General features: G+C 45.1%; 1 protein-coding gene across 1 annotated transcript; it reads right to left on the reverse strand.

The window, feature by feature from the left end:
* Positions 1-1,173: 1,173 nt before the first annotated feature.
* CFAP20 (cilia and flagella associated protein 20) lies at positions 1,174-14,038 on the reverse strand. Its single transcript, XM_028090761.2, has 6 exons — positions 13,696-14,038; positions 4,404-4,483; positions 3,568-3,679; positions 2,572-2,760; positions 2,111-2,221; positions 1,174-1,611 (listed from the first exon to the last, which is right to left on the reverse strand). Exons 1-6 carry the CDS (start codon positions 13,777-13,779, stop codon positions 1,606-1,608), a joined length of 582 nt encoding a protein of 193 aa, XP_027946562.1. The 5' UTR covers positions 13,780-14,038; the 3' UTR covers positions 1,174-1,605.
* Between the last annotated feature and the right edge of the window lie 2,032 nt (positions 14,039-16,070).

Raw genomic sequence — 16,070 nt, forward strand, 5'->3', positions numbered from 1 at the left:
CAGCACGCTCTGGGGGAGCACCACGCCGGACAACAGTGCTTCTTGCCATTTAACTTCACAGAAGGTGGCAAGGGCAACGTCGAAGTCAGCGCTGTTTTTACCTCTCATCGAAGTTCAAAATGGCCGGGGCCCAGATTTCCAGCGCCATCCCTGTGGAACGGAACCAGATCTGGGGGCAGTTCCCTAGGGCAAGCACAGGGTCTAAGATGGCCTTTTGTCCTTTTCTTGACTTGGAAATTCTTATTACATAAATATTACTTCTCAAAAATTTTATCGTACAAAAAGTCTATACAATAACCATTCTCTCTAGGCGTGCGTCACTGTACTTGTTCTTCTGTATCCTTCAAGACCTAGGCATATCTGCATATGCTCTTCTCTGCCCCCAGACGGCTTTCCCCCAGAAACATTACATAGAGTTGCATCATGTACATGTTTCACTTTTGTAAAGTTAACTATTTGTGCCAGGGTGGGTCATTCCACTAACCAAGAATATGCCCAAGAAGTGTGAGCAGGGAAAGCAGGGTACGGTTTCAGTTCTCATGTGATTTAAGTGTTTAAAGAAAGCACTTTTCCAAGTCCCTAAATTCAAGGCAAGCACTTCATCTGGAGCTCAAATAGGGACATGGGGATCGGCTGCCACACTGAGGGACACGGGGTATACTGTTACAGAAGAGCATGTGGGGCTCCAATAGGAGGTAATAAGGTATTTAAGAGCATTCTGGGGGCACCTGGGTGGCTCAGTCGGCTGAGCATCTGACTCCTGATTTTGGCTGAGGTCATGATCTCAGGGTCATGAGATCGAGCCCCACGTCGGGCCCCACACTCAGCTCAGTCTGCTTCAGATTCTCTCACCCTCTCCCTTCTGCCCCTCCCCCCACTCTTTCTCTAAATAAGTAAATAAATAAATAATTTAAAAAAAGTGGACTAGATGCCACTTTGTCTTAAGCTTAACATGGGCCCCAACCCCTAATAAGATGATTCTACTGGTCATGACGCTGTTCAATTTTTTTCCATTTAGTTGATCTTGGGAGTTGTTCTAAATCAGTATCTATAGATCTGTCTTGCTCTTTAAGTGCTTACTTCAAGCTATTCCATAGCATAAGTGTATGGGATGTTCTTTGGAAAGAGCTCCATGTTTACATCACAAAGGAAAGAAAATAAACTAAGAACAAATTTACAAACCAAGAATATAGTTATTTTATTCATTTCCAGATTATGAGTATTACACAGCATATACATACATTTAGATAATATATAAAACAATGAACAAACCGTAGAAGAAATATTGGTCTGAAGTTGCCATATGGGACATCTTTAAATCTGTAAGTTGGTGGTTAAGTGTATCTCCCCACACACTGAGGCAGGCAGCACGATAAATTCCAGCATGTTCCAAAGGACAGCTTACCCCCCCCACCGCAGTTACAATGCAATTATGGCAACATGGCATGGTCACTGGTGTCCACAACAGGGGACACCAAGTAATAGATAAAAGAACCACAGCACATTAAACGAATAGAAATATTTGTTTTTTGCCTTGTCCTCCAGATAGTTTCCTTTTTCAACTAAGAGTCATGTCCAGGGGCTATCCCTTGAGTTGCATTCCGGTTATTGCTGGAGAAAAAGAAACAAACAGAAGAGGTATCAGTTTAAGTTATCAGAAAATAGATGGTCAGTGCCATTAACCGCCCCCCTCCCACCTCTGGTGACACCGGAGGGGATGCTGGGCCGTGTGGAAATGTGTAATGTCAGCAGCAGTCAGGCACGTAAGTGGCCACCATTTTGTCAGAGGAGACCGATAGGCTGCTAGTAATCTGGGGCTGCTAAAGAGGCTGGAAGAGGCTGGAAGACATTCTCCAAGGAAGGCCTGTGAGCAGGAGGCAGGGAGGGGCAGGACCACCTTGTGGAGGTGGAGACAGCAGTAACAGAACATTTCACAGGGCTGATCCTGATTCAGTGCTGATGGTGGAAGAAGACCTTAGGAAGATCTTAGGATGAAAGGGACTCCAGCCCCTAGGTGGACATGGAGACGCTCTGCAGCTGGCCTCAGCAGAGCGCACTTCCCGGCTGCCCCAACTCACCGCCTGGCCTCCCCTGAGGAAGGCCGGCTTACCTTTGCTTTGTTCTGAACCGGGAGATACAGTTTGAACTCTGCTGGCAGTTCGTCTTCTGAGTAGAGTCTGTCTGAGAAGTAAACCCGTCGGATGCGACAGTTTGCATGGATCTGAGGGTGCAAGACTTCTTTTAAGAAACAAAGCAAGAGTGGCCTTCCCCTTGTCCTGCTTCTCCTGGAGCCCCTCCCATGACACTGTCAAAGCGTCATCTCTTTGGCGTCTCCTGAGCATGGCTTAGGGGTGGGTTCTGGCAATAGGGATATTTTGCTTGCCATGTTCTCCCACTGTATCTGAGCACACACCTGATGTGTCCTGGACCTCTCTGCGCCATCTGGACAGTGACTTGGGCACTCAGCCAGAAAGCCACACTGTCCTGCCACAAGGGCCACAAGCCAGTAACAGGCAGAGAAGACTTCCCTCTCCCGTTTGGGGCTCCATCAGAAAACGAGCCAGCCAGTACCTGCACTCTTAGGGTCTCGATATAATTTGTGCCATATGCCCGCCTCGTGAAGTCTGACAGATTGAACTGAATCTGGTTCCAGCCATCATCCAGCCGCATGGGCATGGTACAGATGAAGGGTTTGACTCGGGTGGTGCTCTGGTAGTTACTTGCCCGAAACCGCCGACGTACATTCTTGTCATCTAGTACCTATGAAACACAGAAAAAGAGCCACATTAACCCTACCTTGGAAGAAGCAAACAACCTTGGTGAGGCAAGGGCCTGAACTCCCACAGCCCGGTTTCCCAAGGCTGAGGCCCAAGGGAGAATAAACAGACCAGATACAGGTCACACTGGATGCAGATGGCCCGGAAGTAGCAAGTTTATCTTGTCCGTTGCTGAGACAACACCAGCTTCTTAGGACACATGACACAGCCGAGGGCCCACAGACCATAGAAAGACTTCATAAACGTTCTCCCATTTGAAAAATCACAAATATTAGGACAGAGATCAACAATAACCAGTATGGAACAGACACTACTCTAACCTTTAAGCTCTGAAATCCGATAGCTATCATTCAGATTTCCTAGGTGCTTGCTGCTGCTTTAAAGACGGCATGAGGGGCGCCTGCGTGGCTCAGATGGTTAAGCGTCTGCCTTCAGCTCAGGTCATGATCCCAGGGTCCTGGGATCAAGCCCCGCATCGGGCTCCCTGCTAGGCAGGGAGCCTCCTTCTCCCTCTACTATTCTCTCTCTCTCTCTCTCTCTCTCTCTCTCTCTCAGACTCTCATGAATAAATAAATAAAACATTAAAAAAATAATAAAGACTTGGCATGAAAGTCTGATTACTAATACCAAATTTATGTCATCATAATAATGGCCGTATCAAGTGTCTAGCAGAGGGAGAAGACACACAAAAGAATAAGGACACTTTCTTAGAGCTACTTTCCTCCTGCAAGTTGACAGGCTATCCCTCTGGGAGAGCTAAGAGTATACACAGTCGTGTGCATCTACTAACCTGTACTTCAAAGGTAAAATATTTCTTCAGATTTTTGATAATCATGACGAGGAAGGGAAGTTTAATCCCCAACGTCTTCTTTGGGTCTGCAGGACACGTGATATATGTGGTGCTGCAGAGAGAGGAGACACTAGTAAACACACCAGTTGCCTTTTCTTCTGTGGTATACACCGTGAAAACACTCGGTCCAAGAGGTAAATTGGAGAGTAGATCTAAAAGATCCAGACACATCATCCAATAATCCCTCAATTCGGATGCTTTAAAAAACAAACAAACAAACAAACGATGGTGGACTCTGAAACACAAGCTTCACACAGAACTATATATCAACAAGAAAATACCTGACAAACAAAGCCAGGCTGGTGAGCTGAGCAATTTCCTCCAGTGAGAGAAGACTCCCCTCTGGTCTAAGAGAGCCAGCAAGTGATAGAAAACCCCAACTAAGACCACTGTGGCCCAGAAAACCACACTGTGGCCCAGGCCACCCACTGGATGATTAGTGCCGCCCCTCCACGCATGGCCACCAACCTTGGTTACGTATAATAACATAACTAACACAGAGCACTTACTATGGGCTGAGCAGGAGCTAAGTGTGTTTATACACAATTCACTTACTTAATCTTCACAATAACCCCGTAAGGAAGGTGTCCTGTTATCCCTATTTTACAGAGGAGGAAACTAAGGCCTGGGGGATTAAGCAACTTGCCCAAGGCAAGGTGTGAGCAGCAGAGCTGGATCCCCAGTGGGTGGTCGGCCCTGCAGTCCCTGCTATTAGCCTCCATGACGTACTGCCTCACTGGCACGGGGGTCTCCAGGAGAACAGACAGGCTGCCTACCTGACATTTGTTCCTTCAATCTCTAGCACCAGGGACTGGATGTCGTTATCAGTGATTCTTTTGATGTGGCCATTCCGCACCTACAATGAAGAAAATGAAACTGATCAGTACTGAAAAATTTGGCAATAACTTTGTCAAGATTGTGAAGGCCAAATAGACCATTTAAAGAAGACCACAGCAGCCACTGGGGCATAACACAGATCTCTGTGACATGGGAGACTGAGCTTGTATGGAAGTAAGCCACGATGTTACCTCTCTATGGGGTCCCATCAACCAGTACAGGAATTGCAGGTGACCTGGCAATCTGTATGTCAGGATAACGTTGTAGGCACTGTGCGCCAGGGACATTCTTATATGTTCCCTGACTAATCCTAGCAACAACAAAAATCTTCAAGGTAGGTGGTATTTTACAGATGTAGCTGGTATTTTTCTCCTCGCTGCTGCCCCAGGGTAATGCAAATGAGGATCCTGAGAGTCAGGTTAAGGACCAGGCTTTCCACGGCCCCGCGCTGCCTCATGCACTCCGGCCAGAAAGGCTGAATGCTGGATGCCACCAAGGAGGAGGTGGGCAACCAAAACATGAAAGCATAACACCCCCAGTATGAAGCATCATTTCTATCTTCCACAATGCTTCATACTGTGCTCCTACTTCCTGCTTCCCTACCTTCTGTTACCTAAATTTTAGTTTTTTGAAGTTTTCTTTTTTTTTTTTTTTAATTAAATTCTCGTTAGTTAACACAGTGTAATACTAGTTTCAGGAGAATTCAGTGAATCACTGAATTGGTGGGATACAACACCCAGCGCTCATCACAAGTGCCCTCCTTAATGCCCATCCCCCATCTAGCTCCTCCTCCACCCACCTCCCCTCTAGGAACCCTCAGTTTGTTCTCCATTGTTAAGAGTCTCTTAAATTTCAACTTTCTTGGGCGCCTGGGTGGCTCAGTTGGTTAAGCGACTGCCTTCGGCTCAGGTCATGATCCTGGAGTCCCGGGATCGAGTCCCGCATCGGGCTCCCTGCTTGGCAGGGAGTCTGCTTCTCCCTCTGACCCTCTTCCCTCTCGTGCTATCTCTCATTCCCTCTCTCAAATAAATAAAATCTTAAAAAAATTTTTTTCAACTTTCTAAAGTAAGAATTCAAGTCTCATCTTTGCCGTACACAGAAGCCCTTTTTTAGCATTTCATCCCATACCGACCTCTCCTCTTTCTGATTTGTTTGTCTGGCTCACGTAGCCTAGAGGACATAATTTAGCACTTCATCCCACACTGTTTTGTACTGTCTGCTGCCTATGTAGGAGGTACAATATGGGGAGGGATCAATACTCAATACGGATTTCGCTTCTCAAAATAATTCAGGAAAGCACAATTACCTTCAAGCTCTAAACTCTGAAGCACCTAATATGGATAGAGCAGAGACAGGCACAGGCATTTTTGACACGGGGCTGGCCTATTAGGGCTGAATGTATTCACACATGAAAAAGATCAAGCAGCTTGAGAACAGTATGCACCAAAAGCATGTAGTCTTTTTCCAGGTATAGTGAAAATGGCTGTATCGGCCTGTCATAGTCAATGACTCAAACCTTTGGCCTTCCACTGGGCTTGCATATAGAGAGCACAGTGCCAAGTCTGACAGATAGCTGTATTTTTCAAAACGGATTAATAATAATATGGCATTTTGTGTTTAGACCTCAGTCTCTGTGACCTCTGTTACTATGAATTTGATCCACTTGTGGTGTGCTTGGTGTTCCCATGTGATAGGTAATATCACTGCCCATCTTTTTCTGCAAGATGCAACTGAGTCCTGTCTCCTCAAAAAAGTACTTTAAGCTCAAAGGTAGGGATCAAGTATTAAGCATCGTTTGTGTCTTCTACAATGCTTAGCACTATGCTAGGCATAAACTAAGCATTCAAATATTTGCTGACTTCTGGAATTTGTCACCCTGAGAGTTGGCAAGGATGAATAGATTCAAGGAGGATTTTTTAAAAATTCCTGGATAACATATCCACTATGGACTATTATAGGAAGCCAGAGAGCCTGGGGTATATCACAAAGCCAAGGAGGCTGCCAGTGTGAAGAATGCTTTCCCACAAATCAGCCTTTGGTACCCATTATCAGAGACAGAATGCATGGTGGATGGGCCCCAGATCACTGCCAATGCAGCATTTCTTAGGTTCTTAAGACACAAATGTCACATTGAAGTGCTTCTCAAACAAAGCTGGTGACACCCAATGCCCTCCTGCTTCGAATTCTGGGCCGCTTTCCCAGGGAGATTAAGAGCACAAAGCCTTGGGTCTGTGTAGCACATGCCAACACTGCCCACCTCATCCCCCACATAAACACTCTGGACCAAAGTGGCAATATTCCTCCTCTGTTTGCTAGCCCACAGCTGCTGGGAAAAATCAGTCAGACTTGTTGGTGAAGGAGGAATCAAACGAGAAATTATTTCCATTTCCAAGTAACATGATGCAGTCACATTGCTAAGAGCCGCCAGTATTCCAACAAGATGCAAACACTAATTTTATGACATACTGCTAATTATGCTAATATAATTATAGTTATACCTAATATAACTTCATTCTTTCTTTAAAAGGTACATAATGCTGGCACCTGGGTTGCTCAGTCGTTAAGCGTCTGCCTTCGGCTCAGGTCATGATCCCAGGGTCCTGGCATCGAGCCCCGCATGGGGCTCCCTGCTCAGCGGGAAGCCTGCTTCTCCCTCTCCCACTCCCCCTGCTTGTGTTCCCTCTCTTGCTGTCTCTCTCTCTGTCAAATAAATAAATAAAATCTTTAAAAAAAATAAAATAAAAATAAAAGGTACATAATGTAACTATCAAACAGATGGTTAACCTGAAAAGATTTAAGAGCTCAAGGACAACTAAAAGGCAACTTGTTGCAATTTACCCAATACTGCTTGAAAGCATGGCCTCAAATCTTAAGTCTCTCCCAGTACAGTGAGAATTCTCTCTCAGCTCCAGAAAGCCCAGCCAGATTTCATAGGGAGGAAATGTTAGGAAACTTGCTTCTGCCCATCTCAAAGTTTATAGCAGATGACTTCACTCCAGCAAATGCGATTATTCAAGTCTTTACAGAAGAAAACAATGCCTTACACTGCACGCAGAAGCCAACAGACTGGAAGCCAAAACAGACTTGGTATATTCTCCTCTGCTTCTGCCCCAGAGGCAAGCTCATTTTTAGCTAGATTTTCAATAACTTCCTAAAGAGAAATTTCTCTCAGCAACACATCAACCACCACACTCACAGACTTAATTCTTACAAAATTAATTAACGTAGTCCATAAAACTAGAGAACTCAGGAAAAAAGGCAGCTTTTTCAAAGGAATGCCCACCAGTCTCTCTGGAGCTTTAAGGATTCTCATATCATCACAGCTGCCAGAGCTTTGAAATCAAATTAAGTTGATTTGTTAGTGAAGTATGATTTTTCTCCTTTATTAAGTTCACAGGGCTACAAACTCATTGGAAAAGCGGGGTGGGGTGGGGGTGCAATCAACCAGAGATATGAGCACTTAAAGGAAACCTCCCAAAACCTCTCTAGGCTCTAAAACTAGGATCAAAGGGAAAAGGGGGGTGGACAATTTGGGGCAAGGCCTCCCAACTTCCCTGGCAATCTGGCTGTCACCGCCTTAAATTGTAAAGGTCTTCCAGGAAGCCAGCCCCTCCTCAGTCCAGCTTCTGACAAACACATATAACAAGATACATGGCCTCAGAAAGCAACGACTTCCTTTCCTTAGCTCCTTCTAGTTCAGAGGTCGCTAAGCAGGCCTGGCTTTGAAATGCAGATAAAATGAACTGGTCAGCATTTATTGCTTACGGTAGAAGTGGGTTTTATTTTACTTCCCTCTCTAAATGAGAAAGTGCCAACTGTTTTTGACTTTTCAATTATTTTTTATTTCATGACACATTCCCACTATCAAGGTGTGAGTTACAAGTGCTTAATTCCTACAAAAAATAAACAAAGCCAATCTTTTTTTTTTTTCATGAACTCACTATCCCCACCTACCCACCCCACCCCCCAATTGCCGTCCCCAAGCTATGAGCTGCAGAACCCCAGGCTGCTAGCTATTACAAGTGAGAACGGTTCTCAGCCTCTGCAGACACCAGGAAGGGAACCTTCAAGCCCTTCTTGCAATCACTCTCCCAGGCTTTCCATGGTTGCTGGGGCAACTAATAAAGAACACTGATTTTTTTTTTTTTTTTTTTCAATGTAAGCTCCAGGGAGGAGGGTCAAACTGAGGGGAAAAAAGTACTCCTGGGATAGGGAAGCTGGCCAATGCTCCATATTTCTTCAAGTGTTTTAAAAATAACACATGAGTTGTATGCATTCCCTACCCCCACCTTTCATTTCTCTGGCTCCACCCACTTACCCTGGCAGACAGCTGAGCCCTCAGCCATCTGGCATCCTAGTCTTAATGACACATGTTCCAATTTACATTAAGCCATTAGAGCTGTCCATTTCAGCAGGAAAGATTCTGCCCGCAGCTAGGGGCTGGGATCTAAGTCTGAAAACAGGCAGAGGGAGACCTCTGTGGGGAGAGCTGGGCATAGCTCGGTCTCAAGGCTTGGGCTTTGCACGCTCCGAGTCAACTGAGTCCATTGCTAACCAGTCTTCCTAGCAGCAAAGCCTTGCAAGGGCAAGTATAACTAAAACCCATGCCTTCGCCCAATTATAGTAAAAGCTGTTACTCAGAATAATAAACATCATCAGACTGATCCAGGGAAAGTCTGGAAAAAAAAAAAAAAACAACCAAAAGTTGTACTACCTTCCCATCCAAATGCCCTCGACTCTGCTCCTGGAAACCACAGCAGTTTAACAACATACCAATAAGGTTTGCTAATTAAAAACTAGGGTGTGGAAACTACTTTTCTGGAGACAATTCATTTTTAAAATTGGGAACAGGGAAAATAAATAAAATTAGAAATGGGGAATGGGAATCTAATACTATCCAGCAACAACCACAAAAGTCTGGTTCTAATATTTAGCTTTGGAACAGGTGAAGATCAGCAGCAGCTGAAAGACAAGGTGAGAGGTGAGAAAGGCAGAGAAGCTGGTAGGAATTAACATTCTCATCTAGTAGACTTTTAGTATATTAGACTTATATTTATATGTTGAAATACGAAAACTGTATGCTTTATACAGGCAAAGATGGGAAGAGAACCATCTGGTATTTTCTTTACAAACCAGAAGTAATGTCTACATTAAATATAAAAGTCCTTTAGTAAAAGTATTATCTGCTGGTCCCAGAAGTTAAGGGAACATCAAGAAACCCCTAATTTCTCCTAAGCTGTTGGTTTGAAAAATTAGCCGCCTTGGGGCTCCTGGGTGGCACAGTTGGTTAAGGTCTGACACTTGGTTTCGGCTCAGGTCATGATCTTAGGGTCGTGGAATGAAGTCCCACTTTGGCCTCTGGCTCAGTGGGGAGTCTGCTTGAGACTTTCTCTGCCTCTCTCTCTGTCCCTCCCACCACCACCCACCCTCCCTCTCTTGTGCTCTCAAATAAATAAATTTTTTTAAAAAATTGCAGAGGTCTTGGGGTGCCTGGGTGGCTCAGTCGTTAGGCATCTGCCTTTGGCTCAGGTCATGATCCCAGGGTCCTGGGATTGAGGCCTGCCTCAGGCTCCCTGCTCAGCAGGAGGCCTGCTTCTCCCTCTCCCACTCGCCCTGTTTGTGTTCCTGTTCTTGCTCTCTGTCAAATAAATAAATAAATAAAGTCTTTAAAAAAAATTGCAGAGGTCTTTATCAGGAAGTTTACAGTATAGCCAAGCATAGAGATTTTCAGAAGCTAATTTCAAGTATGAGGAGTATGATGAAAAGGAAGTAGAGATTCTATAAGGGGATATACATGAACTTAACCTGGAGGGGCAAGTGGATATAAACTAACTTAAACTGAGGAAGTGCCTTTGCGCTGTGACCTAGAGACTAACGAAGAGGTGGCAGGGTGAGTCGCAGCAGAGGGACCGACAGGTATAGAAGCCTGAAGGTTCCAGAACATGACCTCTTTCACTTGAGCGGGAGGTCACTGCTGAGGGGGGAGCCTGGGGGAGGTGAGCCTGGAGAACCAGTGAAGCAGGCACCAGACCATGTGCTGTGTGGCCTGAGAGCCACGTTAAGGCTTTTGGACTGGGAAAGCCTGGTAAATGACAAAATTATTCTAATATCTGAAGTCTGACTTTACTGCACTTCCTATTCCTAGGCATCAGTTATAGACTTATTTACTCTTGAGCAAATTCCTCAGTTTCCTACCCTATCTAATACTGTACGCCATAACTGTTTCCAAGCATTTTATATACATCTTCATTTAATCTCCATAACCATGGGAGGAGGTGGCATCATTACAAAATGAGAAAACTGAGTAGGTAAGTACTTGCCCAAGGTTACACGGCAGAGGACAGAGGGCAGAGCCAGGACACAAATCCACACTGTCCCAACTCTAGCCCTGGGGTTTTAAGGTAAAATACTTTTCTTCCTCTTAAGGAACTTGCAGTCTAGTGGGAAATACACAATAAACTGGCAACTGCCATACAGTGTGATGTAGAGGGCCACAGGCGCACACAGGAGACGTAACTTAAGCTCCCAGTGAAATAATGTTTGAGATTTGAAGGATGGGATGGGGGCAGTGTATGAACTTCAAAGAGTGATGGATAAACGCAGGTATTACAAATGTTAGTAACCACACCTGTGAAAATGGAGTTTGTCAATTCACTGGTATCAAGAATATGGCATTCACTCCTCACGTTCATAAGGAGACAGAACCTAAACAGAAGCCAAACCTAATTTTTCCAAGATTATTTTTCACAGAAAACAAACTATAGAAATTCTGTCTTCATAACCTCGAGAAGGAGAATAGTAAAGTTTGTGAAATCAAAACAGCAAAAATAGCCATATATACCTACTGGCAAAGGTCAGGGTCATTTGTCCATCCCTCCCTCCATCAAACTTTGCCTTTACTACAACTTTTCCTGACTCCCTGAGAGCAGGGAACTTGTCTTCTTCTCTTTGTATCTCCCCAAATCTACACAGTGCCTGTGACTTAACCGTTGCTCAATAAATCTTTGATAAGTATATCAATTCCCAGTGTTTCCCCAACTGGGTTGGATTCCCAACACTTCCTGAGGACTTTGTAATATAGTCAAGAAAAGGCACACATACAACAAAGCCTATGAATCTGACTCCAACTTGCCATTTTCCTCCCTTCCCTTTTCTTGCCCCAGGGGAAAACATTCACCCCTAAACACTTTTCAGTCTAAATACGAAAAGAAGAAAATATAATTAACTTTTACTATTACAAGAACTTTGTTTAAAATGAGTGTTATTCTAAATGTTTTCTTTGCCAAAATGTCTGTTTCACTTACTCCCTGTAACCCTGCCAGTTGTTCTAATGTTTTCACATGCGTTTATGTCATTAGGGTACCATCCGACCTCTAGTGGCGTTGTTATGGGACACAGTGCACCATGGTTACTTTGCTTTTATATTCCGTGTGTAAACATGTTGACTAGTCAAAGAGCTGCATTTGAAAAATAAAAAACACTACAAAAGATCAAGCCCTGGAAGGGTTAAAATGGACAACTCTGGTAAGTTTCACCTACTAGAAATGCTGAGGCCTCTCTACTGCTGGAAGTTCTCCCACCTGCTCTGTAAACCTCTCCTAGATCAAGTCCCATTCTCTAGTTCCATTGCCTCATACTGACACTTTTGTTACAATTTCATATTCAACAGCACACAAGGTCACTCTCTTCATGCCTCCGGACAGCCCATAACTAAGTCAAGCCACAGCTGGGAAGCCATCATCCTTACAAAGTTCTCAGGTACATTCACTCCAGGTTCTCTTTGCAGAGATGTGTTTTCAGTTTACAGTGTTTATTCCAATGTGAACAAAACCAAGGAACTGAAAACCTCAGTAACGTAGGGAAAAAAATTAAGGAACTGCTTTCCTGTGTAATACTCTTGGTATTACCCTGAACTTGTGGATAGAAGCACTGTGAAAGTGGAAAGAAAATTGGTCAGATTTTTCACATAAGCATGAGGCCCAAACAACTCCCTATATTCAGATCTTTCAACTATCTTATAAAAATGACATTAAGAACACACCACCCTCAAAGCTGCTTTGGAAATGCAGAATTCCATAGTGATGACAGGCAGAAGGCTATCCGTGTTCTCTCCCAATCCCTGGTGGCCCAAAACGCTTATCTGTGGATACAGGAATACTTATTCTGAGATGAAATCCAAGATTCTTAGCTTCATTACCAATAAACTGCTTATTTAGATTATTCCACATCCATCTCTATAAAAACACCATTCAACATACCACTTCTTTCAGTTGTCCCCTAAGGAATCACCTGTCTTCCACAATAGAGTGCCCGTCTTAACTTATCCTTAAAAAAAAAGAAGGGACAGCAGACTGGGAATATGCATGAGACAACTAGACCATGCTAGAGACACACATCCCCTATTCAATATCTCCTAAAAGACAGGAGATGAAAGAGAGGGTCATCATCTCCTGGGATCAGTGAAAATGTTATCCAATGGATACCTCGATAAAAATAATGAGGCTGGTACTTGGCTCTGAGCTTATCACTCCAAACAAAACTTTATCACAATTTTGCCATTTTTCTGATGTAGACACCAAGCACGGAAGGCACAGCACAGACCCCAAGAAGCAATGAATGTGGAGCAGGTGCCAAAGGCCACCGAATTCTGCTTTGTCTGAGATCACTGGAAGGAAAGGAGCAAATGAATGAAATCCACACATAACGGCCTTCTGGCTGTGCCCCTATAAGGGAGCCTGGAACAAAGGCTCTGTGTCTTGTGCCCAGCACAGTGCCTGGCACAAAACAGGATATCAGTAAATATTTGTGAAATCAGTGAACAGCAGCTTCTTTCATCTGCGTGTTCCCAAAGCAACCTCAAGTAAGTTTATGCATTTCACAGTAGGAGATGGGCACTATCGATCCCACTATATAAATGGGGAAACCGAAGCTCTGAGGAACTGACTGACCAAGTCAAGACGGCGGCGAGGGACCACTGTCCCAACCACACCATGGCCGCAGAACACTTAAACCCCAGCTACGCCCACCCCACACGCATCCCCCGCTGCTGACACGACGTCCCCACCTCGCGCCTCTGTCACGCCAGCCTGGGGACAGGTCACAGCAGCGCCCGCCTGGCCTCCCCGGAGCTCCAACTCGGACACAACTACCCGCCACCCCGTCCCCAGCTCCCAGACGAGGAGGGGGCGCGGCCCCAGCACCCCGCCCAGCCACCGCCCCCCAGCTCCTAACCTTTTTGTCCCAGATCTGCAGGGGTTTGCTGCCAATGCTGTAGAGGATGGAGAGGAAGCCGCTCTGGAATGTGTTTTTGAACATCTCGCCCGCGGCCTGGCCAGCCGCGCCGGAGCCGACCTAGATACGGGCACCAAGTGGAGAAGGGAAAGCAGGGGCCGGCCCTGGTCCGAAGATGAGAAGCTGCGCTCCTGACCGCCTGATCTGTATTCACTCGCGGCTAAACTTGGACGTTAGACGCTAAGTCCTCGAGTTTCAGCTCCCACAAGAAACACGCAACCTCAATTCGGAAACCACAGCAACTGCCGCCCGCGCCGCTCTCCCCGCCTTAAGTGGAGGCGGTGGGTCGTCCGCCGCGTAACATGGATCCCTCCGCCTGCTTGACCCGCCCCTTGAGCGCGCGGAGCCCAATCCTGCCACAAGGATCACAGACTTCCGGTCCCTTCCGCTCTTAAGCCCCGCCCCAGTTCCGCCTCCTTGTGGAAAGAACTGTGCAGTCGAGGGACTATTTTTTCCGTCGTAGTCCCCCAGAGTTGCTTTTAGAAGGCGGAAGGAGACAGAGGATTATAGAATGTGTGAGATGTGCACACGGTGTCAAGGCAACGTGGCGGGGGTGGGGTCAGGAGCGTGAAGACCTAGCCCCGCCCCTTAAGGGACTGGGAGGAGTTACAAGGGCAAAAGAAAAGTGGAGAAAGGCGCGTAAGGTGGCTTGGCTAAGCAACTGCTTACCTGGTGTCCTGAGAACGTCAAATATACGTTGGCCAAGAGCAGGATAAGGTTAAAGCAGCCGACCATTATTGTGCACTCACTATGCTAAGCGCCTTATATGCATCATTGTTTTAATTATCAACAGAGTCACTGTGAATATATCGCGTTATCTTGTGGGATGCAAACCAGTGCGGTCAGGAAAATGTATTACCTGGAATGCACTAGCAAACAAGGCTGAACATTAAGATAAAAGCAGAAATTAATAAAATTAAACAAAGTTGAGTTGGTTGAGTTGAATCAACAGCTGTTTTAAATCAATTAATACTTAGAACATCTTTAAAAAGACATAAAATAAGCTCTGCTATTTCGAGTGTGGAAGAAATCCCAAATGTTGGAGACGAACTACTCCTGAGCATCTACCTCAATATTATACTGTGTGCCCAGGCCTGTGCTGGGTATTGTGGCTGACAGAAAAGGAGTTTGCTGTTAACATCATCATCAAAACAGCTACAAATGGCTAAGATCATTTGAGCATTTATTAGGTATCAGGAACTATACTAAGAGCTTTAGCCTTTACTAAATCATTTAATTCTCACAGCAACCCTGTGAACAATCTAACCAGAATTTCCAGACATGGTGGTGGTGGTTGCGGGGGGAATATATGGATCTTATTAGAGCAGAAAATCAAATTTTTTTATATGAAACTCTTGTTTTTGGATGACTTCTGGGGACTCTATATACTTTAGCCCAGTGAACAATTTAGCCCTTGATTGTTATTAAAATTTTCAGGGATCCTGCTTTGCCTCTTTCAGCTTCTGATGGCCCTAGGTGTTCCTTGGCTTGTGGCAAGCGTCACTCCCTAATCTCTCTGCCATTTTGACATAGCTTTTCTCTGTGTCCTCTCCTCTTATAAGCACACCAATCATTGGATTTAGTGCCCACATTGAATCCAGTAGGACATCATCTTGAGACCTTCAACTTATTGCATCCACAAAGACCCTCTTTCCAAATAAATGCCCATTTCTGATGTTCTCGGTGGACATGAATTTTGAGGAGAAACTATTCAACTCACTATACTAACTCATCAGAGTGGACTTCTTTGACAACCAGCCTGAAATGGCATCCCCCCAACTCCAACTATTTGTCCCCCTACCCCACTTTATTATTTTGTTTATAGAGCTTACCATCACTTCATTGTCTATATAGTTACTTATTGCTATCTCCCTTCCCCTGATTTTGTTCTTCTGAAGAAAGAATTTGATCTGTCTTGCTTATAGATGTATTCCCAGTACCCAATCCAAGTGCTTGCATAAAGTGGGAATGCAGTAAGTACGTGCTGAATCAGTGAATCAGACCAGTGATCCTGGTCACTGCAGGCCCAGCATGGGTTCTGTCTCTTCTGGTCTCGGTAGCTCCACACCCATCCAGCCAATAGAAGTCTGCTTCTGCTCGGAATTGGGGCTCACCTATCCCATTTGCCTACTCACATTTCTCTCATTAACCATGCATTCTCCTCAGCTAAATTGGAACACCTTGAGCGAGTGTGGGCCCAAGGGCCTTGAACAGATAGCCGATCAATGAGCAAGCTGATGGAGAAAATGAGTGTTTGCTTCTCCTAACTACCCATTCTCAGTATGTCTGCCTGAACTGTGGTCAGTTCTTTCTTA

Source organism: Eumetopias jubatus, unplaced genomic scaffold, assembly GCF_037043125.1.
Source record: "Eumetopias jubatus isolate StellerSeaLion01/CBP00866 unplaced genomic scaffold, mEumJub1_p1.0 scaffold_10, whole genome shotgun sequence".
Lineage (NCBI taxonomy): Eukaryota > Metazoa > Chordata > Mammalia > Carnivora > Otariidae > Eumetopias > Eumetopias jubatus.